General features: G+C 41.3%; 1 protein-coding gene across 4 annotated transcripts in view; it reads left to right on the forward strand.

Moving 5' to 3' along the window:
- Positions 1–27301, forward strand: part of mpped2a (metallophosphoesterase domain containing 2a) — a 78205-nt gene extending 50904 nt beyond the window's left edge. For 3 of the 4 annotated variants that reach the window (XM_005942079.3, XM_005942078.3, XM_042228540.1), the window contains 3 exons: positions 23454–23569; positions 24947–25060; positions 26336–27300. In XM_005942079.3, coding sequence (XP_005942141.1) covers positions 23454–23569; positions 24947–25060; positions 26336–26454 — 349 coding nt within the window. In that variant the 3' untranslated portion in view covers positions 26455–27300. Of the gene's footprint in view, positions 1–23453; positions 23570–24946; positions 25061–26335 lie in introns of all 4 variants that reach the window. The other variant, XM_042228541.1, reaches the window with a different exon arrangement.
- Positions 27302–27537: the final 236 nt, after the last annotated feature.

Genomic DNA, 27537 nt, shown 5'->3' on the forward strand with positions numbered 1-27537 from the left:
TTCAAACAGGGAGTGGCCAGGATGTGAGGTATCTTTTATGATGTTTTGGGCCTTTTTAAGACAGCGGGTGTTGTGTAGATCTTCCAGTGTGGGGAGAGGGCAGCAGGTGATCTTTTGGGCGGTGTTAGTGATCCCTTGGAGTGCTTTCCTCTGAGCCACTGTGCAGCTAGTGTACCAGAGGCATATGCAATAGGTTAGAACACTCTCAGTGGTGGCTTTGTGAAAGGACTAAACACGTATGTTAACAAACGATGTGGGAGATGTGATATGTTAATTGTTATATTCTGACAGTAGGAATACGAGAGTAATGAGCAAAAACATAAGAATAAATTATTTGGCTGAAGGAGGGGGAAAAAAGTAATTTCTTCATGTTTTTGTGTTAGTTACTAAAAATTCCCATCTTTTCCCAGTTCCATCATGTCTGTTAGTCCCTAATGACTTTTCACAATGTGTGTTGGATTTTGTCTTTCATTTTGACCTCCAGTCTCAGCTAGCTTGCTACACAGTGACTTTGGCTTGTTCACAGTGGAAGTGGAATTAGCAGCAGTTAAGCGTGAGCGGGGCTCACCTTCTTCTTGTCAGTTTTGGCTACCAAGGTGAAACTGGCACAGTTCACAGCAGCACAGGTAGAAGAATTGCTTCACTGTAGGGTGCAGTTTTTCTAAAACATAAACCTTTATTCTACACTAAAATATTTGTTGTTTAAAATTGTTCTTTTAGCCCTGCAGTCAGAGGTTTAAAGATACGGTCAGAATAAGAAAGAAAGACAGGAAACCTGGAAGCATTGGCAGTGTCTTTTTAATTAAACCAGGGAGAGATTGTTGTCAAGCAAATGCAGCGAGGGGTGAGGGATGAAAAGAGAGCCAGTGTTGGGGATACAGCGGGGGATTAAAGACAGTGAGCGAGTGTTACAGACCCCTGGCCAGCTTGCTGCTGTAATGAACATTAGGGCTGCGGCATAAATTTAATGACCTGTGAAACAAACAGCGTGGCTGAGACCAGTGCCTCTGAATGCTAAGTGGCTCTATTATTAATACCAGCTCAGAGATGCCACTGTGTAAACACACTGTTAGTCTGTTTCCCCTGTGAGGCCCGTTAACCACACGGCGGTCATGTGATGGCACCGCACCCAGCTCACCACGGCTTTCTGAAATGGGGTCACGTCTCTTTGTACCTGCAGAATTAATGGCACGTCGCCCATTAACAGCATACCTTCACTAACTAACAGGATATGAATAGCACTGCAGCTAATGGCTATGCAGGTTAGTCACCTTGATAATAAATAGCTTAGCGATGGGGCAGGTGAGGATGCGGTAATAAATGGGTTCCATGTGGCTCACAGTTTAACAGGTTAGAAAATGCAAATGAATAACACAATTTGTCTCACAGTGTGTTAAAAGATAAGTGATTCCCCCAGCAAGCAGTCTGCCAAAGTTCAGTTTTAAAGATCAATCAAAATCTTTTTCTTTATTTTGACGGGGGGGGGGCAGTGTTAAAATAACAAAAACTTTTAAAAAACTTGACAGATGTTTTGCAGTAAAAAGGAGAAATAGCTCAAGAAGTGTTAATTCATTACTTCTTGCTTGCTATAAAAAAAACAACCAATATCAATAATGTGAAATTTACGTATAATAAAAGACATAAAAAAATCAGAAACGTTTTATGCATTCTTAAGGAGGACAGTGTAAAGAGCAAAAGGCTTTCCATTACATGTTCACACTGTCAAAATAACCAGATCAATATCTTCCTTTTTTTGTAACCTGTAAATAAGATTAACATTTGAACAGAAATATTAGATTTAAAGAATTTCTATCTGATACACTAGATACAAAACATGTTGGGGATAAAAAGTCACAGTGGCAGTTTTCTTAGATATCAAACCTCTAACCTCTCAGACTAGAAGGGACCTGCTGCAGTGGTTTCATTTATTATTCCTTTTGTTGGGGTCAGGAAGTTGGGAAGCAGGTCTGGAGATATGGGGTAGAGGTTGGAAGAAGTTCTGAGTCTGATTACAGGCGATGCAGGCTTAATCAAACGATCCAGCACAGCAGGGAGCATAGAAGTGACTAGAAGAGCCCAGAGCTACCCAGATGTCTAATACATGATGAGGGATACATAACATGAGGAGGCTGCTCAAGGCTATAAAATGCAATCAGAATTGCCTGGATGGAAGCCCGAGATGGCTCAACAACCGGCAAGGGAATAAAGGCAATCTGTCAGCAGACGGTCCTCTGGTCACCCCCTGAACGCGACCTCGGGCTACCTGTTCATACGACAGAACTGGCTGCTGCTTCATAGCAGCTGCCATCATTATCAGCACTGTAATCCTGGTTAAAAACTGGGTGCATGTATGTGTCCAGATCTGCCCATCTGTTTGTTTTTTCGCTGCCGTGTTTGTCCTGGTGTATATGTGTGTGTACAGTGGCAGTTCCTGGGCCCAGCAGGACTCCATCTTGTTTTCTGTCCCATGCTGTGCCTCGCGCTATGAGGGGATAAATATTTGAAAAGCAGAGGAAACCCTGTGTCCCTAGCTGCCGAGGCCCGAGGAGTGGCAGACCTGCATTAGCTGCACTTTTTACCACAGTGTCTTATTTTTTTCCCACCTGAGCATAGACTTCAGCTCAGAGTGTACCTTACTGTCCTTGCCATTATTGTCTGCAGAGCTTGGTGTGAAAGGTCACAAATCTAAGTGGCAGCGCAGCTGAATTCAACAGCCATAAAAAGCTGAAATAAATAATAAATACCATCAATGACAACAAGTCTGGACACGACCCTGCAGATGCTAAGTGCTGCAAGGTTTTTGATAGAGTGAAAAAAGGTGCAAGCTCCACTGAGTTTTCTTGCAAGTTGTAAAGGAAAGAAAACATGAATCATTTAAGATGGAGCGAAATGTGAAAGGATGAAGCAAAGGCTCAGCCAGTATGTTACTTTTTCACAGTAGCTAGTCTCTAAAAGTACACCACCATCAGGTTCGGTCCTTTGTATGAAAGTTCACATTAGTGTGTGAAGATTACACCTCAGTCTTCTCACTAAAGATAATTAAGCGAAGTTCTGGTGTCTGGACAAAAATCTACTCGCTTTTTGATATGGAGTTGGTTTTAATTTGTTTGTGTTTCTTAGTGCTAAAGAAACGACTTTCAGTAACTTATTTATGCACAAGGGGGCGCCATAGTGGGCGACTCTGAAAGTGCTTTTTTGTGTGTGTAGTTCCAGTTGAGGGAAAATTTCCGCTTACATGAACAACGATATTTTAGACAATAGTGCTTCCATTTTTGTTGAGGCTGTTTTTTAAAGCCTCTTTTGTGTTTGAACACAAAGCTAGGCCCATAAATAAAAAATGCCATAAAAATAAAACAGTTTACTGGCTTGCACAGATACTGACCTGAACCACATCAAACACATTTGGGATGAACTTCCCCCTGATCTCCCACCATCAGAAACATGCTAGGTTAATTCTCTTATTCCTATGGCCTTGACCTAAGGAACTGGCTTTAATCTATAGTTAGCCCATGAGCTTTTTATGGTGACTTCCCACTTCCTCTAATTCTTATTAGATGAAATTAATATTCCACTGTCCATATAATTTTAGCCATCTAATTTTTTGGATTACTGTGTAAACATTTTTATGTATTTTTATTTTTTTTTATTTTTAAAAGTTTAGGATTCAATTGGAAATTATTCTTAAAGTGATATATAGATAATTAAAGCTGACCTCACTAGACACGCAAATGTAATATCGTTAGCTAATTTTAACATACAAAAAAATGAAAGAATAAAATTCATCAAATTTGTTATTTCACTCTTTCACACACTTTGGCTTTTCCCATTTGGTCTCCCACCGTGTGGCCCATGAGGGCGATGTGGATTGTCTGTAGTGAGCCATCAATCACAGCAGTAACGACAGCTCTGTAAACAGAAGGGCAGCCTACCGACTGGTCTCTGCTCGGCTGTGATAGCATTCACGTTGTCCCGCATTCACTTCCCTTCCTTCCTGCTGACCTCTGCACAGCTTCAGTAGCAAGGACAGGACTCTGCTTATCTCCACTTGCTGAATTTAGACCCCCAATGGTGGTGGTAGGAACACACAGGTGTCAACAAGGATGTAATGTCGTAAATAAAAAGGTGAGAAAAGTGTGACCTCTGTTTAGTTATCAGGGTCAGGCAAACAAGTAATAATGGAAGGAGAAGTTAAATTAAGGTGGAGTATTTGCTAAATTAGTGGCAGAATTTAGGCTACGTCCACACAATAGATTTGAAAACGGCGTTTTCATGTGAAAACGGCGTTTTCATGTGAAAACGGCGTTTTCATGTGAAAACGCTCCACATTCACGCTATCGTTTTCAGTTGTTTTCACAGAGTTGTGCGTCCACATTGAAACAGCCGGAAACGCTTACGTTCCAGTACTGCGCATGTGTAAAATGCACGACGATTTGACCTGCCTCATTTCTGTCTGCTGTTTATTCACTTTCCAGCTCTTTGAAACGTCGCAGCAATGGGTCGAGGAAAAGCACCGAGTTTTTTAAATGGACTAACAATGAAGTGGAGTTGTTGCTGTGAGTAACACAAAAGTACAAAGTTGCAAAAGCGAGTGAGAATTAAAGAATTTGATGAAAAGCTATCTGGAGCATGTACAAACTGATATTAATCTTTAATAGGGCTGTCAAAATTGAGAGCAAACAAAACAACTGCTGTATAATACCCTCGGCTATCTTAGTTTAATTGGTCACTTGACTGCATCACATGACTAAAATGTGTCATCATTTTCAAAAAGTCTCAGTTTTCACTGTCCACACTGCGACGCAAAAGCATCGTTTTCAAATGTATGCGTTTACAAAACGCTGCTTTTTCCTTGAGCGAAAACGCCATCTCAGTGTAGACGGGAGGCCAAAACGGAGAGAAAACAATGCCTTTTTGAAACAAAAATGCATTAGTGTGGACGTAGCCTTAGTTGCTCTGAGGTCAGTGGGCTGCCTATAGAGTTGTAATCAGTAATTTTTAAGTTTAAAGCAGAAAATCTTCCCAGTTTTGCTTGATAGGTTACTTATTAATCAAATATCAAAATGTTTTCCAAGGAAGTTTACCTGCTCCCTGATATCTAGTTATCTAATAAATAGGATTTGTCCCCTAAAAAGTCTGTATTTACACCAACTTACTATTTTGCGGTTTATATTTTATGGGTGCATCTGCATAACTCCTACGCTCCGTTGCACTGGCTGCCCTTTTCAGCCTTGTGTTTTATTTTGTCTCTGTTCTGGCTCTCTGTATACAAACCCATGAGAGTAACAATGCCAGTTTGTGTGCTTTCCGGTGCCTATTGTTGCCGCTATGTTTCTGTGCCCTTGGTAACATCCACTCGTTGTAAGGTCGAGACAATAGCTGCAGACAGAGTGCCATGTATCTGCACCGGCTTGACCTCGTGCCCCTTCCTGTTGCCTTTAACACCATCCCTCGTCCTCCTCCCTTGGCCTTTAACTTCTGCAGCAAATACTGGTCGGCCTGTCATGTCACGACAAGGCAGGTTTTGCTCCAGGCCTTTTGACAGGACTGTGTGAAAATGTGCTTCCTTCTTTCCCATTAGTCTCTGAGTCTCATTCTACCCTATGGGACAAACAAATAGCAAAATAATCAAAGCGGGTAATTTGATCATAAACTAGATTATCATCATGTTAAATGAAGATTAAAAAAAAGAATTAATTAGCGTCCACCCCCTTGGCATTTCTCCATTTACAGGATTTTTAACCGTAGCATATTTGATAAAGGTGATCTGAAATGTTTAAAGTTTAACTGACTGCTGTGTGGAACTGACCTATATATGTTACTTATCCTTTTCCGTTTTGTTAGTGGGTCCAAATTACATCATTTACCCATTTTTGGCCAAGCAAGCAATTTCATGTAATATTCCGAGTTTCTAGTAGCGGCCTTTGATGGCTTACCACACTCCAATGGACCAATATAATGAAACAATTTTGACATAGGTTTGATCTTAAGGATCTAATAGTTTGTGTTTGTGCATGACATTGCAGCACAAACATGTATTTGCAAGATAGACTGGAATAAATAATGACGCATCAAACATTACATAGGCTGCAGTGAATTTCTGTGGATGCAGGCTATTGAGCTTTGAGGTTCCCAGTCAAATTTAGCTTTGAAGCACATGTTAAAAGCACTTTTACTCTTGTATTTTTCATAAAAAGATACCACAACCAAAATATTAACTCTAGAAACAAAAACAAAACCCAATCACAGGACATTTTGCAGAGTTCAAACCTGCAGCTGCAGCGCAAACAACAACAAACACTGTTTGTAAACGTGTCTTGGAGTTTATGCAGGTGCAGACAGTGCTACTGCTGTAAGTAAGCCTAACAGCTTCCAGATCATTTATTCTAGCGATATAGCAAGAAGGTCATCACTGCTTCAAGCACTGCCTATATGATCTGGTCAGAGAGCAAGGACAGCAAGCAGTCCTCTGCCCTTGAAGAAAAGACATCTGCCCAAGATGAAGAAACTTCCTCTCCAGAAAATGAGGGGACAATCTCCAAAGAGGCTGACTGCATCACCACTGATGTTGAGTACTAGCCAGTGCCTGAATCCTCTTCTTTGGGTAGGATTGGGGTTGGGGGCATGGAGGTGGAGGCCGAGCAGCTGATGGAAAAGAACATAGGAGCATTTTCTGAGACCGATCTGCTGTGCACCCTTACAAACCTGCACGGGAGGCGAAGGTTTGAGGATTGGAGGATTATAGATGAAGTGGAGATGTGAACCTAAACCAGAATAAAGCAATACATAGCATGTTGGATGACAACACTGGAAGTTCTCAGGAAGTAAAAAAGGGAAAGGGGTTCAGACTCCAACTGACGGAGGAGCTCCAAGGACAACGTCTTTCCTTCGGTCACCTTGGCAGAGGAACCCCTAGGATGAAAACTGGCACAGGGGAAACAACCCAGAGCTTCCTCCGCAGCTCCTCCAGTTGCAACAGAGGAAGATTTTGTTGTCTGTCTTTGGCTTCACCAAAACTACCACGGCGATATCCACATGCCAAAGCAACGTGGGAATGTGCTTCTTTTGACAGCAACACACAAGGAACCAGTCAGTGATGGGGAATAAAGGAGCAATCCTGCAAGAAGCAATCCTGGACTACGATAGGCACAAATATTGCTTGGATACATTAGAGCGTGTTGGCACCTCGAGTTGTAGGAGGAAAACTAACTGATGGCTGAAGGCTCTTTTCTCCAATCTCCTGGATGTCTTGGGATACAATGCCTTTGTCCCGCCGGAAACAACTTCACTGAAGTGGGGGAGTCCTCTACAACTTACAAATGAAGAGTGATCCTGGGAGAGCTGGGACACATGCTGGTGACCTCAACAACTGCAAGACACTCTTCTCCTTAATTCTCAGCCACTTCTGCCATTGATCTCACGATACAGTAGTCTGAACCAGAGTGTGACCCACACCCCACCAACAAAATGAGAAGAAGGTGCAAAAGGCGCACCTCCTGGATTGGAACAGCAGCCCCTTGCTCCAGGTGTAGAAAGTGTGCCTACAAAAACCACTCTACTGTGGTTAGTACATCTTGCTGCTAATGAGGATGCACACAGAAGCACACACTGGAATATAAATTTTGATCATTTTATTGGTCATTTCAGTGGTTATATGGTCATTAAATTGCCTTTCTGGCCACTAACACACCATTTGTGATTTTCTTTGTGGCCATTCATTCACCCTTCACCCCCCACCCATCTTCCCCCCTAAAAAAAAAGTAAAAATAAATCATTGTTACTGTTACTGACCTGCCATGATGATAAAAAGAAATATTAGGTTTCATCATTCATATGCTAAAGAATGTGAACTTTATTACTATTACTATACTTTATTATTATTTTTACTATAATAGTACATAATCTGACTTATATTCAAAGGGTATAATATCTGAATTTGAATTATATTTTGGTTTTCATGACTAGGACTGGTGCTAATTTAAAAAATCAAGTCAATGAAAGTAGAAAAATGTTTTAATATATATTACTTTTATAGTATTTTGTAAACATAAACAGGGGGTGGCCATTTTTGGCCACAAACAAGCTGAGAGGGAGTTTTCTTGTTTTTCTGTCACTGTACAAAAGAACAAAGATGCATAAAACTCATTGATACTGTTAATTATTGCTATACATCTAACCGCTACCATGGTTAGAAAATAAATCAGATGGCATGTTTTATTTGGGAAAAAAATCGGAGTTTTATGATTTTTTTCCATTTATGAGTTCCTAGGATTATGTGATCTAACTGGTATTTAAAGGGTTAAAATTCTGAATTTGAATTTTTTCTTAATATATATGAATTTTATAGCATTTTGTAAACGTAAACAAGGGGTGGCCATTTTTGGCCACAAACAAGCTGAGAGGGAGTTTTTATGTTTTTGCTCTCCCTGCACAAAAATAACAATGCATTATAATCAATGTTGATGTGAATCAATTACATGCCCCAGGCTCTACTATTAATAATACAAGAAATTTCAGTAGCAATGCAATTATATAAAATTGCAAGATTTGAGGTTGTCTTCCAGCTAGTGCAGTGGACAAACTGGTGTTTAAAGGGTTAAACATTTAAAAAGTAATAACTATTTTATATTTATGAAAAGAACTGAAGTTAGTCAAAAGCTTTATGCAGAAAAAATGGCAAAAAACCCCCCCATAAAAATAATAAAAATTACAGACCTAATCTTTTGGTGGCCACTTTTGGCCACGAACAAGCTGAAAGGGTAGTGATTTTGAACAAGCCCAGAGGGTTAAACAAGCAGCTGTTTTTTATGTGCATTAAAGCTATATAAAAATTTAACAGTGCAAATGCAAATTTCTTGCTGACAGTTTAACCAAAAAAGATTTCCAGTAGAAATGGGCTGACATATCCTGAACATAACCATGTATAATATCCAATAAAGTTAAAAAGAGGTGCTTTGCAACATTAAACTGCAGTGTGCCAAATAAAAAAGTCAAATACGTATTTTTCGGGCCGTAAGGTGCACGGGATTATAAGGCACATTAAGCGAAACAACTCACACTTCTTGCTTCCTCCACTTCTGTACCATTGATTCATTAATGCTGTATTCTATCACAGCTGCTCTATTCCCATGTTGTTGCAGTATATTAACAATAACCTCGTATTGTGGATGAATTATCTCAGTTGTTCTCCTGACTGAAGTTTGGTTCGTTTACAGCATCCTGCCATGCGATTGCATTTGTCTCTAACCATCAGGAACTCTCGCGTTAACTTTTATTGAGTGGAAAAGTGTTAGCGTTCATCCTGCAGCTTCACTGTTTATGTTATGCTAACATAGCTGTGTCGCTAGCGGTCACGTAGCACATCATTACATACCAGCTAGCCTAACTTCAGTAACCCTACAAACATCACTGCTGTTTAGTTTTCTGTCTTCATTTATGTTGGAAGTGATAGCAGAGCTGTATGTTTAAATTTTTTCAGTAATCTCAGAACAGAACATGGTATATCATGCTTAGGTAACCAGTGAAATTAGCAAGCTAACTTCCACTAACTTTTTGCTAACTTCTAACTCTGTTAAATGTAATAAATTCTGTTTTCATGGATGCCTGGATATTAAACTTAATTGTTACACCTGGTAAAGTGGCAATGCTGATCGTTTTATTAAAGATGAAAGAATTTAGACAGTTTTTAACTCTCAGTGATGCCGCAGTGTTCGTTTGACTTTGGGACCTGAAGTGGATGGAGTTTTGGACCCAGATTACTGCCATTTTACAAGCACCTTAGTCCAACAAATATGGCAATAACGACGGCCCGCTTGCATGTTCTACAAAAAAAATGTGCTTTGGTGGGTATCTGACGGACAAACACCAAACCAGTTCCACATCACTGAAGTTGCACCATTTTTACAAACCAATTCTGGTTCATCCGTTTCACTCAACAATCCGCTTTTCCCCTTCTTATTCTCCATTGCCACCATGCTTTTTCGGCCATGTGCGTATGAAAACAAAGACACTGCACATGCGCGCTTTACCCATATTCTATCGCGATATTTAATTTATTTATTGTTGCCTAACATTGTATCAGTATTACCGTGAACGGTATAATATCGCCCAGCCCTAGTTGTATGTACAGGTCGAGTAGCAGTCACCATTAACTTTTGAGCTTAGAAATTAGTGAAGATGGTTGGAGAAGGGGACAAAAAGAAGAAGAAAAAATTCACTTTGAAGTGGCACTTGATGTCAGTCACCAGAATCTGACATTACCCTGACCGTGAAGTTTCCGTAAAGGTAGAGGCCATTCAGAAAAGTGTCCTTAAATGCAGGGCATTAAAACTAGCATTGCAAAGTGCCTAGTAAAAGAATGCACAGGGACCTGGGCAGATAATACTTGATCTGACGTTTTGAAAAGTGTTTTATTTTGAACACCGTGTGTCTTTTTCATAAAGAAACAAGGATTTGAAGTCCAAATTCTTCTTAAGTTATAACTTTTCCATGTCAGACAACTCAATTTATTTTTCATTATTCTTTGACTCTGTTTAAATTCTGTTCATGTCTGATGTGCAGCAGACCTTCAGCTTTGGGCCTGAATTGGTACAACAACTGGCAGAGGCCAAAACGCACAATGGCTGTCTTTAATAATTTCCTTTCATGTCTTATCTGCTGTCAGTATTGTATGTCAGAAATGAAAGTTCAACTGTTCAAAACAGCTTTTTCAGTTCTTTTTTTTCAATTAACTTGTAGACCCGGAGCTGTCGTCTTTGTGCCGAGGAAGAAAAGCAGTAAGACTTTGTAATTGTCTGAAAGACACACCTGTGCGACTGCGTGCATTCATTCCATTTTCACCTTGTCCCGTTTTGAAATGCGTAGAAAAAACGCTGCAGCCATGGTCCTTGGAGCAGAGCTGGGTAATGAAACCTTGCCTGTCAGTTATTGTCACAGAAGAAAACTCACTAATTTCCCAGAGATATTATCCTCTCCCCTTACTCCTTTCCCTCCCGCCGCCCCTCCCCCCCCTTCATACATTGTTCTCCAGGATCAAGTTCGGTGAGGCTGGGGCTGGAGGAGGGTAATGGACCCTTGTCCCTGTGTCTCAGGGAAGGTTGAATGGGTCTTGGCCCCTGCCCCCAGCTCCCATACAGCCTCTGAATAGGACCCAGATTCCCTCTCTTTATTAGTCTGGGCTCCAGTTTCTCAGACCAGCCTTCCTTCCTGGCGGATCCATATTTCAAAGTGTTTGGACTCCGTGTTCCATGTAGTCCTGTCTATGTTCCCATAACACCTCACTGCTCACTCCAACCCCACCTGAGCTGTCCGCAAGCAGCTCTTATACCTTTTCTCATCTTGCTACTACAGCTGCTTCACACAAAGCCTTGTAATAAGCATTTCACAGGCACCAAAACAGATTTAAGTTGAGATCTGTTGGAAATGTAACTTTACTGCATTGTAAAGTTACATTAAACTTCAGTGGGACCAATGAAGGCAAATGATGGTCTAGAAAACAAAGTCACTACAACTAACAAACATGTTTGCATTCAGGCCTCAGAAGAGTAACGCTAAGTAGAAACTGGTCCTGTGAACTGGACTTGAAAGGAAATTGGTAAGATTAATAAATCTGAAAAGAAATGTAGAAAATGTTAAAACTGAAGCAAAAATTATTATTAAGTTATTTTACAACAGTTTAACAATCAGTTAATAAGCATTTTTAAGGCGAAATTAAAAAATAGTTTTTGCCATTTTTCAATTTATTTTGATTATCAGTCTGAAAATCAAGTAAACTACGGTGGACATTTTCTCCGTTTTTGAGATAAAACAACAAAAAAAAGAGAGAGAGCAATGTGTCTGTTTCACCCCTAATATTAGATTGGGGCAGAATTATCACCCAGTGCCACACCAGTTAATACTGACACTGAGGTCGATCTATGGTTAGAGTGGGACAAAAAATGATTGGTTAATTTACCATAATGCAGTGTAATGCATTATTGATACAATTGTCCTATAGTGTATTGTTTGTGCAGAATTGGTGTTTTGGGAACCAGAATTGGTGTTTTTGGGGGGGATTATACTTATTTATTTTATTTATTTTTTTTTTAGAAAGAGGGGCAATACATATTAATGAACATTTTAACAAATGTAAATATGCCAGATTATAGCCTTGGGCTAATTTCCATCTGCAGACCCTCTGGCAGGTTGGTGTTAAACACAAGTTAGTAAAAACATACAGAGACACTATTTACAGGTCATGTGACAAGGACAAAACAGTGATCACATTATACTAGAACAAACAATGACAAGGAGAGTGGACACAGAGGACAGTATAGATAACAATAACGGAAACACATCAGTTATATTGCACAAACCCCAGTATTGTACATGCCCTGACCGTCGTGATATTGTGTTCACCCATTGCACTAACAGTTGTTTCCCTTTTTGTAATACACTAACTCTTTTTCCCGTCCAATATAAAACATGATTATTAAACATGATTACATGTTTGTGTGTCCCTCAGCCGCCCTTTTAAGTGACTCTTAAAGATGGGTAGACTTGTACTTTCCCTCACTGACAGTGGAGACTATTCCAGAAGCTTACTCCCTGATATGACAGAGCATTCTGTGAAAAGGTGGTCCGCCTGAATGCCAGTTCACAATCACCTCTAACAGTGGCTCGAGTCAGTCGAGACCCGGCAACACTGCTAGACTTTTGTTTAATAAAATCACTCATTGGTGGAGGCGCCAGACCATGTATAACTTTGTATATTAGACAGGCAGATTTAAATAATTTGAAATTAGTAAAATTCAAAAACTTGTATTTTTCTAAAATTTGAAAAAGGTTTTTTATCTAATATTTTCAATGCTCTTTTGTAGCATACTTCGATTGGCCCAATAGCAGCAGAGCTCGTATAGGACCAACTTGTAATACAATATTCAATATGAGCCAGTATCATAGAATGCAGGAATGTAATCGCTGCTGTGTCTGTTAATGATGTGCGGATATGTCTAAAGTTCTGTATATTAACATTTACAGTTTTCACTACTTTTTTAATGTGTTTTTTAAAGGATAATTTATAGTCTAGTAGCACTCTCAAATATTTAAATTCCTCAACATTAATTAATTCTTGTGCACCCAAGCAGACTTTTACTGCAGCCACGGTTGTTTTAGGTTTACTAAAAAACATTGATACGGTCTTTTTAAAATTAAGGCACAAGCCTTCTTACATTGTAATCAAAATACAGAAGTCAGAAGTGTCTGAGGCGTTTATACCAGCAAAAAAAAGGCAAATTGTGTTTTGATTTTGTTTTTCTATTTTTGTTGAATAGTTGTAAGTCACCATTTTTCTGTGGGTTGGATGTAAATCGTTTTAGCACTCTTGGTTCCATTATATTAACAACTTAATGACTAGTTCTTACATAAAAGCCACCGCTTTCCACATTCTACATTCAGTTCTTGGCAAAACAAACAACATATACACACACAGACACACAGATGCATTGCATGTATTTTCATAGACGGGCACTTTCAGGTTCAGTTAGTGGAGTCTGTGGAGTCTTTGATGTCTGTGCTAATCCATTGTACCTACGACTGCTGTTAGGCTGTGAGTTTGTGCTGCAGAGCGAGGCGGGGGGGTGTTAGGTGTTTATTGAGGAAGTCTCTTAGATGTAATAATGGCAGGGGATACACTCTGACCCTCTCTACTCTTATTTGATTTCCTGTTACATCGTTGGGCACTGGCCCTTTGCCGTTTCTTTTCCTCTGTTTCTCGTGCTGGGAGCTGCCGGGTCGTCGAGAGCAGCTGTGTTTGCTGTGAGGTGTCTGCAGTGCTTGTTTTACATTAGCAGCCCGCAGGTCAAACTGCTCAGCCGGCTGCATCTCGGTGTGGAGACGAAAACCCCTGTGGATTGCACAGTGTGTGTGTGTGTCTGTGTGTGTTTGTGTGTGTGTGTGTGTGTGTGTGTGTGTGTGTGTGTGTGTGTGTGTGTTATGTATCAAACCATGTTATACCTTAAGTGGAGCTAAGTCTGGTGGCTAACCCTTAGCGCCTCTGTGTTTGGCAGCATGACTGCAGCAAGATAATCCATTCCACACTCCATCAGTCACCAGGCACAGGTTATTAGTGCTGGAGCAGAGCTCAAACATGCACACACTCTCCACTCTCTCTCTCACACACACACACACACACACACACACACACACACACACACACACACACACACACTCACACACACACACACACATACACACACACACACACACCCTTGTGACTTCGCCTTCTACCTTGTCCCCAAAGTTTGCAAAGGTGGCCTTGGTGTTGAGAGGCCATTTGTCAAAACCCAGCCAGTCTCCACTTGGCTCCTTTTAATAAGGCTACCTGGGCTCTGGGATTGTGTGCACACACACACACACACACACACTCTCTCACACACACACACACACACACACACACACACACACACACAGGGAATGAACTCTGCTTTGCACATACTCATACGGCTTTCAGTGTCAGGTGGTGCGTCCCGCGGGGCTTATAAAAGTCCCATTAACATGGCCCTCCTCATTGGTTCTGACAGGTTGATCAATTAGACCCCTCCCCCTGCTGACCCCAGGGCTGCTCTGACTCAGAGGTCAGACACGATGGATCGCTGGACTTGCACACACACTCTTAACTCTCCCTCCTTGTTTCTGCTGTTATCTCTGAGCTGGTCACAGGCACCTTGTTGGTCCCTGTTTTGTGTTCAGCACCCAGCTGATATCCCAGTGTGCAGCTGTGCTCCTGCTTTTAGCCAGAGTATCATACTTTACCTGTGACATGTTTCGAGCTTATCTCTGCTCTCAACATGACCAAAACACGCACATGTGTATGCACAATTTTTCATCCTGCTGAAACATTCCTTAGGGGTCTAGTTGAGTGTCAAGCCCTTATTAAGCATGGAAAAGAAGCAGAAATCCTCTAAATGAAACACACTCTTGGTTACTGGGTAACATGGGTACGGTCACACACTGACCTGATTTTAGAAAAGGGGACAATACTGTTCGATACATTGAGAGTTTGCAGTATTTTCACCTGTGATTTTGGCAGTGTGGCTCAGAAAGAGTGTGATAACAGGCAATAACTTAATCTGAGCCCCTTAAACTTGATTTTGTTTGCAGCTTCATTGCATGCTGGTCAGTTTCCTACTTCTCTGCTTTCACAAATGATTGTCTATTTCTGCTTGTGAGATTTTCTGTGATTGCTGAATGCAAATGCCAACTAAAAAGAAGCATGTCCTTTGCTTCTGACATCAGAAGTCTCTTTATGTCAGTGTTTGTGTGTTTTTTAAAACAAATGTTAGTGGATGCTCATGGTATATGAGATGGCAGCCATTGATCGGTCTACCTAGCAATAAATACTGGCCAGATTTCCTTATAATTAGGTAAAGAAACGTAGAATCAGGTTAGAATTTTTGCGGTCTCAAAGTGACCAGTTTTTAATGTTGTTTATGGCGGCTAGTTGCCCTTCTCGTTGATAAATCCATTGGTGTGTTGGCTTGTCTTGTACACAGGAAATATATAAAAATGATAGGTGCTTATCATCATTTGTTGTCCTTAGATTACAAATGAACACTTGGTATGAACATAAAACAGGTGCACCAAAGCCTTTTAGGGCCTGATGCAGTGTGTGAGGAGCCAGTCTTTGTTCGGTCTTTGAGCTCAAAGAATAAACGAGGTGTAGTGATACAGTAGCACAGTGTCAGTGTTTGCCTAATGTTTCAAGCTTCATCATGTTTGTTGTTAGGTCTGTAGCGCCGACTCAGATGTATGTCGAGTGAGATATGACAAGAAGTGGCTGTGAGTCTGTACTGTGTTTGGTAAACAATCTCTTTGCACACGGTAAATGCAGGTGTGTGTGTGTGTGTGTGTGAGAGAGAGAGAGATTTAGGAACATAATGAAAGAGTTTGACCTTAGTTTAGACTTGGTGGATTTACAGTCATCTTACTGCATTATTCTTTGTGATCTATATTATGAAGGCCAAAAAATATGTTAGACTGCACTAAACAAAGAAGCTCATCCATAAGAAAAGAAGCTGGTGTCGAGCAACAGTGTCAGTTAGTCAACATGCTGCTATAAGATAAGTGTTGTAAGATCAAAAACCTGAGTAGATGTCTTTGGTTAAAACAGAAGGTGCACATTCAAATATGGACTAGCAGTGATTGGTTCTTTAGGTACAGTTTTTGTCTGATATGAAAACCGAACGATTGAGACTTCTTTTGGCTCCCCTTACTGTGACTTGTTCTCTCCTTCAATCGAGTCTTTTTTTTTTTTCTTCTTGCTGTCTGTACATTTTTTGTCATGGAAGCAGATTAGAAACCAAGTTATGTGTAAACACGGCACAGAAATCAACAAGAGGGTGTCGTGTAGAGCAGGGCGATATGACCAAAAATATTTATCACGATATACATTTGAAAATTTGCGATAACGATATAACTGATGATATAATTGACACTAGACAAAATACTTTACAACTCCACAACTTTATTAGTGCAAAAAAACCCATCAATGTATTTTCATTTAAACAAGCAGCTGTTTTTTTGCATTTTGTGCATTAAAGTTATATAAAAACGTAACAATGCAAATTCCTTGCTGACAGTTTAACCAAAAGGCATTTCCAGTGGAAATTGGCCGACATATCCTCAGCATAACCATGTATAATATCCACAAAACGTAAAAAGGTTATACACACATAATACCGTAATATTATGTTGAAGCACAGTACGTATCACTCCGCGAGGCTCCTGCCTACTTCGGCTTCGTAGCTTAGCAAAGTCGTACTAAAACATTTGACAGATTTTCGAGCGCCGTGTACCACATAAAATCGTTTTGAGGTCAGTAAACACAACCAGAATTCATACATAAGGCACACGGGATTATAAGGGGCACTGTCGACTTTCAGAAAAATCAAAGGATTGATTTTAAGTGTGCCGTATTTTCCAAACAACACGGTAATAACGACATCCCGCTAGCATGCTCTACCAAAAATAGTGCTTTGTTGACGGACAAATGCCAAATCAGTTCCACACCACCAAAGTTGCAGCATTTTTACAAACCAATTCTGGTTCACCCGTTTCATTTAACAATCCGCTTTCGCTCTTCTCATTCTGCGTCGCCGCCATGTGCGTATGTAAACATAGGCACTGTGCATGCGCGTTTTACCCATATTCTATCGCGATATTTCATTTTCCTATTGTTGCCCAAAATTACACCGGTATTACCGTGAACGGGATGATATAGCCCAGCTCTAGTGTCGTGTTTCTCTAATCTCCTCCCCTGAGTGCATGATGTTTCTTGTTTACAGGACGCTAACAAATAAGCTTACCGCACTAACCTGATTACTTATCTGTTAATTAATACTTTTTTGTAATGGTGATAATCACTGAAAGTCTGATATCAGCTGTACTGTCACAAAATCACAATTTATTTCAAACTATTAACATAAACACCAACAACACGTGTTGGCTCATCATGATGTTACTGAATAATGTGGACCTTTACCATTACCTCTGTCAGTGCACCCCAGGGCGGCTGTGGCTGCACTGCAGCTTGCCATCACCAGTGTGTGAATGGGTGGATGATTGTGTATAGTGTAAAGCGCTATACAAATACAGACCATTTACCATTAAAAACAGCTGATCCGGTGAGATGTGGTGAGAAAGAAAATGCTTAAAATGATCCATTTAGGAAGGGAGGAGTCAGAATAAAAGATGTAATGAGAAGAATCAAGCATTGTGTTTTTGTGGGGGGGGGGGGTCCTGTAGCTTATCACAGGACCCAGAAAGAACAGCTCGGGGGAGTACAGGGGGTTAAGAGTGGTGTCACGCCCATAGAGGCTCCGCTGCTGTCCTAATGATGTCCACCGGCCTAATTGAATATTGGCGTTCTGCACACGAGGGCTAAATGGCTTCTGTCTGGTTTACCTCTTACTGCCAGCTAAGGCTGCAGATTTTCAACCCATTGGCACTGTTTGATTCCCTTGGGGGTGGGGGGGTCGTTTAATGTTCCTGTTACTATGGTTACCCATTTCTTGTGCATTTAATGCAGCGTTTCTTTTTGTTTTGCGTGTTGGTGTTTGAAGCCAGTGGTGTTCGAGTTAAGGACGGTTCACCTTTCCTGATGATTTCGTGACGTTTGATTATCCTCCCGCTGAACTTAAACACTCGCTTTTCCCAAGTTTGCACAAAAGCAACCTGACAACATCTGACAGGTGAACTTTTTCATTCACTCTCCACGTTATCTGCACAACTACTCCTCCTCTTTCTCTCCCATCTTTGCGGTGTTTGCACATCCTTCCTCACTTCCTTCTCCTTTTCTCTTACTTCTGCTTCTATTTCTGTGGCTGTGTTTTACTTCCCACTGCGCTTGCCTCCAGACGCTTCTCCTTTGTTGCCACGGTGACGCTCTCCAGATGGCGAGTGTCAAGGCAAGACTGGGCTCAGAATGTACACACATACACATGCATTGGCCTGCATATATGCAGTCAGGGAGGAGACTGGTAGCAGTACATTTTGTTTGCTCACATCCTACTCGGAAGCTTCTTGGATGCGCACTCTGCCCACTACACACGCACACATACACTCAACAGTACAGTATAATAAAACCTGTGTCACAGCCACGCAGGAAACAGTCTCTCCTTTATGCGACTGGGATGTCATTAATCTTGGCAGAGGTTAACAAATGCACTTGCATAGAAGGTATATTTCATAGGCAGACAGCCGACAATGGGGGCATTGTGGTGTCGATCTGTAGCAGCCAGTACTGCATTCAGTCAGGACCTTTCAGTTTGGCTCTGGATCCACAGCTCATGTCGGGAGTTATGTTTCATCTCTCAGATGAATGTGTTTATGTGAGAGAAAACATGTGAAACACAGAGCAAAATCAAGGGTCCAGATGTTTATTTATTTCTGCTGCAAGAAACCTTGATTTATTTTACTGGAGGGGGGAGGGGGGGGGGAACCAATGTGTCTGGCTATTTTTCAAAGTTTGGCTTTGTCGCTATTAGTCAAAACCTGAGGCAGACAAATGCTCTGCTGGTGCGTTCTGTGTGCAGCAAGCCGACCAGGCCAGCTCTGCTCTGATTCACCAGCTTTCTAAGTTTGTCCACACCGCCGCGGCAGCACTCTTTCCATCGGAGAAGTGGCGAGTCTTCCCAGTAATCCATTAGACTTCCATTAGCTCCGATTTGTGTGATTAGTTCTAATTAATCAGTTCAGTCTGTGGCCTTCACTCCCCTGCGCACTCCTCACATTTCATTTTTAACCTCATTTCTCAGCTCTCCACTGAGCGAGAGAACGAGGCAACGATTGAGTGAGCAAATCAAAGAGCAAGCTTCTGCCGCCGCCACTGGCTTTTCTTTTTTTTTTCTTTCCAAGCACATAAGAACACTCGATACTCCAAACAGGTTGAGCTGGAGCTTAGACTGCATTATAATGCTTGTTTCTCTCACCACAGTGAATTAATAGGATTTTTTTTTTAAGGCTCTTATTTTCAGCAGTGTAGTTTTGTTGCTCAGTTGTGTTTTAGAATGATCCGGGGGGATTGTGATCTTATGTTTTACACATCTCAAGTCTGTGCTAGCTCTGTTTAGCCCCTCTTGGCCCTCCTCTGGAACAGTAGGTATTGATCTGCGCTGGAGCGTCCATCTTTCACTGTAACAAAGCCTATTGATGTTTGTGGAGCCCTGATTTCCCCTCGGTCAAATGCCATACCCAGCACCACTGCTAAGTGACAGGAAGCTGGTCTAAACTCTGCAGTCTGTCCCAAAGTAACCTGGGAATGGTGTCATCTTTTCATCAGTGACTCTGCTGCACAGAACTAAAACCCTAAAATTAAAATCAAAAGATTTTTTTTTTCTTTCTGGGTTTCTAGCAGTAGGTCAGCTTATATACTGAGGTATTATGTGATGATAATCTATCTTCCTTTCCTGTGTTGTCAGCCTTCTTCAGCTATTACCACTATTGTGATAAATGAAGGCTCAATTTATCAACCAGCCTCTCCTCGATTTCTGTTTCTCCCTTTGGTTTCCACAGCTCTGCTTCTATATCTAACCCCTGTGCAGTTCACTTTATTTCTTCATCTGTTTCTACCCCCTCCATCCATCCATCCAATCCATCCATCTATTCCTCATTCCCACTCAGCCAGATCGAGGCTCTTTATGTCTGCTGGGGAAGGCTGAGATGCTGCCTGTCACCCCAGAGATGCAGACTCCCATCCAGGCTGCTGGAGGTGGCCCGGCTGCTGTCAATCAATCTGTAGAAAGGAAGCAGAGGGAGTGGGGGTTGACATGTGATGTGGATCCCTGCTGTTTAGAAATTCACTTTTTTTTCTTCCTCCTACCAGGCCTGCACAGTCAGTCATTTATTTTGGCTTCTAACATGAACAAATCAGCGATTGTGACCCTTTGAATTTAAAGCTTCTCCAGTCCTCCAAACTAATCACTCCCATGTTCACGGGTAAACAGTAGGGGTGCAACGATATCGATATTGAACCGTTCGATACAGTGCTTTCGGTTCGGTACGCATATGTATGAACAATACAAAATTTTTAATTTATTTTATCAACTTTCCTTCTGACGATGCTGTCTGTGTTGAGCGCTCAGTGGATCTGCGCTCGACAGTGCAGCCTAGGCGGAGTAGTCGAACGCAGATTCACTGAGCGCAGGGCAAGCTAGCGAGACAGAAGTTAAGCTCTCCTTGCAACATGGCAAATTGAACCTCCCCCACCCTCATTCAGATCTGGCGTTTGGAACTATTTTGGTTTTCATGTGACGTATGACCCTGAAGGTAAGCGCGTCATGGACTAAAGTAAAACAGTATGTTGGATGTGCCACGCAATGCTCAATTACATGGGGAACTGGGAGCATTAGCTGTTAGTTCTTCTAGCCAAGGGAGACCTTAGTATTTTAAGGGGGGGGAGAAAGGGTACTGGGAAGGTGGGGGGGGAGGGGGGTTCGTGACTATGACTGAGTAGCGAGTCTGGCTAAGAACAGTATGTGTGCCAGCAACTCACATGGGGGGAACTAGGTACGGGTGACGGTCCGAGCCATAGGTGCTCGTTAACGGAGATTTGCCGTGTTGTGGCGTTAACGTCATTTCAACGAGATTAACGCTGACAGCGACTAGTGGGAACACAACGAATATGACTGCACATTTACGCCGACATCATCTAGTGCAAAGACAAGTGGAAGCAGACAAAAACAACAAGCACTGCATGCTACAAACTTTACCCGAGTCATTTAGACAGCCGTTAGCACATGATTCTCCTTATGCTGTGGACATATAGCCCAGAAGAAGCGATAGTATAGCTTTTATTTTGGGAAGAGCCATTTCTCTGTAATAAACTCTCTTTTCCAAAGATGAGTGATTCCTCAATCAGATACAGGGCTCGCAAAATCGCTAGCCCGACGTCCCGGGGCTAGCGATTTTCCAGTCGCTTCCGGTTAATACTTGTACAGCTGCTGTTATTGTGTATATATTTATTTATATTTCTTCATACATTCTTATATAGTTCTATATTGTGTATTGTGTATTTTGTTGTACAGTTATTTTATTTTCAACTTTAATTTATATATTTTATCTTATTCTTTCCCAGTTAAATTTACCCTTCATTCTAATTTGTGTTGTACAGTTATTTCATTTTTAACCTTAATTTATATTTTATTCCTTCCTAGTTAAATTCTACTTCCTTTTTAATTTTTCATAATTTATTTCCTATCTTATTCATAGCTTCCTTTTTTATCTTTAGGTCACGAGCAGTTGTCTAAGCAATTCACTGCATATCTACTGCGTATGACTGTGTACATGACAAATAAAATTTGAATTTGATTTGGAAAATTCATGCACTGACTCCTCACTTAAAGTCGGGCTATTGTAGGAAGGAAAAATATATGTCAATGCTTTTGCATTCTTTCGGAAATGTAGCTGGGTAATTATGTCATTGGCATCGGTGAGCCACTGTCAATATGTGACATATTGAAATCGCGTTTGAATTTGCGCTTGTTTTTTGCTTTCACTTTGCAATCGCGCGAACTGTGTATAGAGAGCGACAGCACTGATTGGTGAGTGATGATAATTTGCGCACCAATTCCTCTGACATCGTCTTATCAATCGTTAGCTTACTATGCAAACATGACAAGTGAAATCTCCCGCAGCGCTTAAACATGTGAGAGGTTGATCGCGCAGAGAATCGCTGAGCTTATGTGAGTGCGTGTTAAAAGCAGCAGGATATATATTTTAGTTCTGCTGAGCCAAATAAGACAGGTCAGGGTGAAGAAGTGACAGCCAAAGAAAAGCTTACCACAAAACGGAAAAGTTATGACAAATCAGACTATAAGGCAAAAAGAAAGTGCAGCTTTATGGTTTCATGGACAAAATGAATTTCTGTGGCTGCAATATGACGAGCTAAATAACCAGGGCTGCACATAAGTGGTCCGCAGGTGCGCATTCGCTGTCAAAATAAAAAACGCGCACAAGATAAGAAGTTGCAACGCGTGTTTGCGTACATAAGATTTTCAGGAGGAGGACAGACATTTGTTTAGAACTCTTAAAGATGTCGAAGAAGCAATCCTTTAAGCAATTACTGTGATGTTCCTCCACCTCCAAAGAAATGTCAGGAGTCCGAACCACAAAAGAAGCACGTATTCTCGGAAAAGTAGTTGCAGGAGGTGAGCTGGCTTCAAACAAATGATGAACGCACAGAGATGTGGTGCGGAATGTGCCGTGAAAATTTAATAAATGACAAATTAAAAAGGCATGAACATTTTTTTTTGTATCGAAAAAATATCGAACCGTGACACCAAAGTATCGAACCGAACCGTGAATTTTGTGTATTGTTGCACCCCTAGTAAACAGCAAAACTGGGGTCTCACTGCTGAAACCACCACATTTCAAAAGGGGAAACTTTTACTTTGAAGGCAAATGGTCTCACTCTTTGGACTTTTCAGTTTTTGCCTAGCGACCAGTCATTGCTAGGGGCGCCGACCAGTCTATAGGCCTATGTGACTGAGGCCTTAATGGGACAAATTGAACTGTAGTTATGTGTTGCACAACTTCCTGGAGTCGTCTTATAAGAAAAACCCTATCCTGTTCTGTAGTTTGGAAACATTTTACACTTAAGTTTGCATTATCGTTGTATGAGCCTTTTTGCCAGTTGTTATTACTACTATTTTACCTTTTTCTAATCCTTGGTTTGGTTTTTAACTGGTTAAAATGTAGCATTTACATAATATATTAGTCAGTGGAATAAACCGGGACACAAGATGAGATGTGCTTTTATTAAACAGCCATTTATCTGCTACACTGACTTGGTAATGTTGCACAGAGGGGCATACATTTTGTGGTATTTATTGCCTTCTGATATCATCTTTGCTTTGCGTAATCATGGTGCAGTTGCTCTCCCGAGTGATGTTAATATGATCTCTTCCCCTCTGCCTCTGCAGGACTCCGTGGTTTAACGGATGGGGGTTCAACCTGCCTCGAGGACAGTCTCTGCTGGATAAATGGAACCTCATCCCCGAGGGCATTGACATCCTGATGACCCACGGACCTCCACTCGGTGAGTCCAATTAACCAATCACAGCCCCTGCATTGCAGTTTCTAATGAAGTTGGGGCTCTTTCTTCAAAATGTCTGTGAAGTCACTGGTGGCTTGACAGTAGGTCGTCTTTGAGCAGATCTCCGCATGTCTTACATTATAATCAATGTTGTTTCCATCTAAATCCAACAGTAACTAAAGTGAACACTCCGACATGCTTCATAATTCAATGTTTGTGTTTGACTTCATGAAAAACAAAGTGAATATATATATATTAGTTTTCCCTCTGGTTGTTTGGATCCTGTTTTTGTTTTTTGTTGTTTTTTGCTATGTGTTTGTGTTGTTTTTTTTGTGTTTTTCTCTTTGTGCTTTCCATCTGGCTTTATTGAGTGATTTCCTTTCCTCTCGCCTACGGAGGGTTGCTGCTGCTGCTGTTGTTGCGGCAGCCACTGTGGCTGTTTGATTGCATGGAAACTCGATTTCACAGCAGTGTGACAGATGCTGCGAACAACTGGAGAGAGACCGTAGGATAGGAAAGCAGCACTGGAGGAAGGGGGCAGCTTAAGATGAAAATTTAGGATGATTCTCCAAAGATGGAAGATCCAAAACAATGAGATGGGAAAAGAGGGGTGTTGCACAAGTGTGGAGAAAAAATATGGATTCATCAGACACATTTTAAAGCTGTGAAATTCAGATATGAACCCAGTAAATGAACAGTTGTTTTATTTCTGCTATTACATAATTCTTCTGAAATAAGACTTCTCTATTGTGGTCAAACAGTGCCAAAAGTGGGCCTCAACTGGTAGTTTGAGTTAATAAAAGCTGTGAGTGAATTGGTAGTAATTCACCGAAATTTTAATATCTGATGAAAAAGTTTTGGGGGGAAAAAGGTCCACTCCCGATTTGACCTGTAGTTCTGAACTGCTGACTCAAGTAATTCAAACTGTAAGGGAAAGTTTATTTGACCTTGTGCATGGAGACTATCTCAGCACTCATGATAAATGGCTGCTAATGTCAGCATGAATCTGCTCAACATAAAAACCCATTGTATGTTCAGAACATGATAGATGGAGATATACGTATATTCACAGATATTTTTACTGTAGAGCTTAGTGTTGGCCATATGGAGTCGTCCAGTTAATAGTACAGAGTGATATGTGTGTGCGCACATGTATGTTGGTGGTGATTGTGTTTTTTGTTTGTTTCCACATTTACATTCACGCTTGAGACATTTTGTTTTTCAGCTGTTCTTGTTGGGGTTTCACGTCATTAATGCTAACTTACATCTTTCTGCTGCTTATTTTAAGGTGATGTGTTACAGGTATCAGTTGTTTTGATCAAATGGAAGCAAAGACAGTAACACCAGGACTGTTTTGACAGCTGTGAAATCTTTCTGCAGGTTTCCGAGACTGGGTTCCTAAGGAGCTACAGCGGGTTGGCTGTGTAGAGCTGCTCAACACGGTCCAGAAAAGGGTGCGACCCAAGCTTCATGCCTTTGGAGGCATACACGAAGGTACTGGGAATAAAACCCAAACTGTTAACTGTCCTTGACTCTGGGGACCTCAGAGGAGAATACGTTCTGATTGCATGATGGGGAGGTGGCCTTTGGCAAGTGCAAGTGTAGAAAAAGGATCTTTTACACACGTGCACATGCTCACAATCAACAAATTGTGCTCTGTTGATTTTAAAATGTGTCAAGACAAAGGAAGATGAATCTAATGTTTCTTACCTTTCTAGGGATGCACAGATTCAGGGCCCATGAATTTCAGGAAAAAAAATAATAATTTGGACAGTAATCATTTACTTATTTAATAACCACTATTTTTTTCTGTTGGTCTATTTTGGTGCCAGGGAACACACAATACAAACACATTAGTGCTTTTTGCAGACCATAGTCTACAAAGTGAAGCTTTTCAGGGTGAAGACCTGCAGCCAGTTGGCTGTTGTGCTGTTGTTTTGTGGAGAACTGCGCACACATGCAGCTGTGTTGGTTGAATAGCCAAAGTCCTTCATTGTGTGAAGACAAATACCTACACAAACAAGCACAAATGAGCTACTGTGATTTCCACTTGACCAAAAAACAAACAGAACTAATCACATAACTTCCTTGGCAATGCGAATGATCAGTTAACTGAGAACACAATAAGTAACGTTGATTGACTCATACCAACCCCACGGGCCAAGTGCTGTGACATATTAAACAATCACTTACTGCAGTCTAGGTTTTGGTTGCAGGAGCAGTGGGTCACAGAACTTCATCTCGCAAACACTGATGCTTGTGTGGTGCTCTCCCACAGCATTAGTGAGCACGAGCTGCCTGTGGTCCAAGGAAGTAACACAGCAAAAAAGCAGGCATAGCTGGAGGGATGTGCTTGAACAAGCCTGATCCACTGCCGGTCTCACTCGCAGCTTATAGGACTTAAAGGATCTGCTGCTAACGTCTTGCTGTTTGATGCAACATGCAAAGAACCTGCAGCGTATTCTGACCACGTGTGTATGTGTGTGGTCTAAAGTGTTTAACCGCTGCATATTAACTGTACCCAAATCAAACAGTTCACAGCAATTAGTGGCAAGATGAGAAGTAGAATAAAGCTGAAAAATGAACCTTGTGAATTCATGGAAACACTCAAAGTAAATTCAAGCATACAAATTGCTAAACTGAGTGTGTGAAATTGGTATATTGAGTGAACAAAGGACTGATTTGGTAAAAACAGTGTATTACAAACTCAGGTAACATTCGATCACGTAACAATTTCTGGCACTCATTTTCCCCTTCCCACCTCCCCAGGGTACGGGATCATGACAGACGGCTACACGACATTCATCAACGCTTCAACCTGCACCGTCAGCTTCCAGCCCACCAACCCCCCTATCGTGTTCGACCTGCCCAACCCTTCCAGCTCCTGAGATCAGAGGATGGGGGGGCGGGGAGGGTCAAGGGCTGGAAAAACAACTTCTTTTCAAAAAATATGTCAAGTTTAAAAAAAAATTAAAAAATTAAAAAATAAAGTTATAAGTGATTCTTTGGCAACTTTGAATCTTCTCCAACCTGTTGTGAGACGGAGAGGATTTAAAGACAGGGTGGGGGTGGGAGTGTGTGTGGGAGTGTTAAAGGAGAATACCATTGCTTTTTATTTAGGTTTTCTGTTTTGGTTTTTTTTTTTGAGCTTGTGCCAGCAGTCCCGGTCTGTTTTTTTTATTATTGTTGTTGTTCATCTGCACACAGTCAGAACAGTTGCAGATATCAGGGCCCGTTTTCCTCCAGAATGCTTTCCAGCTTTGTTCAATATGAGAAACAGCTTTGACAAAGCAAAGATAATCCCTGAAGAAACTTTCTTTTGTCCTGATTTTGACTGTGTAGGGTCGAGTGTTTATTATGTCGGCGCAGCTTCATTTCACACTCCACTTCCTGTCAGCCACAGGAAGGATTAATCCCTCAAAAAGATGTTGCCTTAGTGCAGAACGGCAGATGAGAACAATGCTTTCAACTTGCACGCTCTTAAAACACTACTTGGCCACAGGGAAGAAATCTGTGATCTCAAATTGAATTTTATCTTCTTCTTTTTTAACTAAATTAAATGTACGGAATATTCTCTTTCAAGGCTTCCATACCACCACATGGTTTGTTACAACAGAAATTTGAATGTTTGAATTAAAAATGGGGTGGCACGGTGGTTAGCACTGTTGCTGCACAGCAAGAAGGTCCTGAGTTCAATTCCAACATCAGGCCGGGGTCTTTCTGTGTGGAGTTTGCATGTTCTCCCCGTGTCTGCGTGGGTTCCCTCCGGGTACTCCGGCTTCCTCCCACTGTCCAAAGACATGCAGCTTGTGGGGATAGGTTAATTGGATAACCCAAATTGTCACTAGGTGTGAATGTGCAAATGAATGTGAGTGCGAATGGTTGTTTGTCCCTGTGTGTTAGCCTTGCGACAGACTGGCGACCTGTCCAGGGTGTACCCTGCCTCTCGCCCTATGACAGCTGGGATAGGC

The sequence above is a fragment of the Haplochromis burtoni genome, unplaced genomic scaffold (genome assembly GCF_018398535.1).
Source record: "Haplochromis burtoni strain Fernald_Lab_line unplaced genomic scaffold, NCSU_Asbu1 Contig_330, whole genome shotgun sequence".
Lineage (NCBI taxonomy): Eukaryota > Metazoa > Chordata > Actinopteri > Cichliformes > Cichlidae > Haplochromis > Haplochromis burtoni.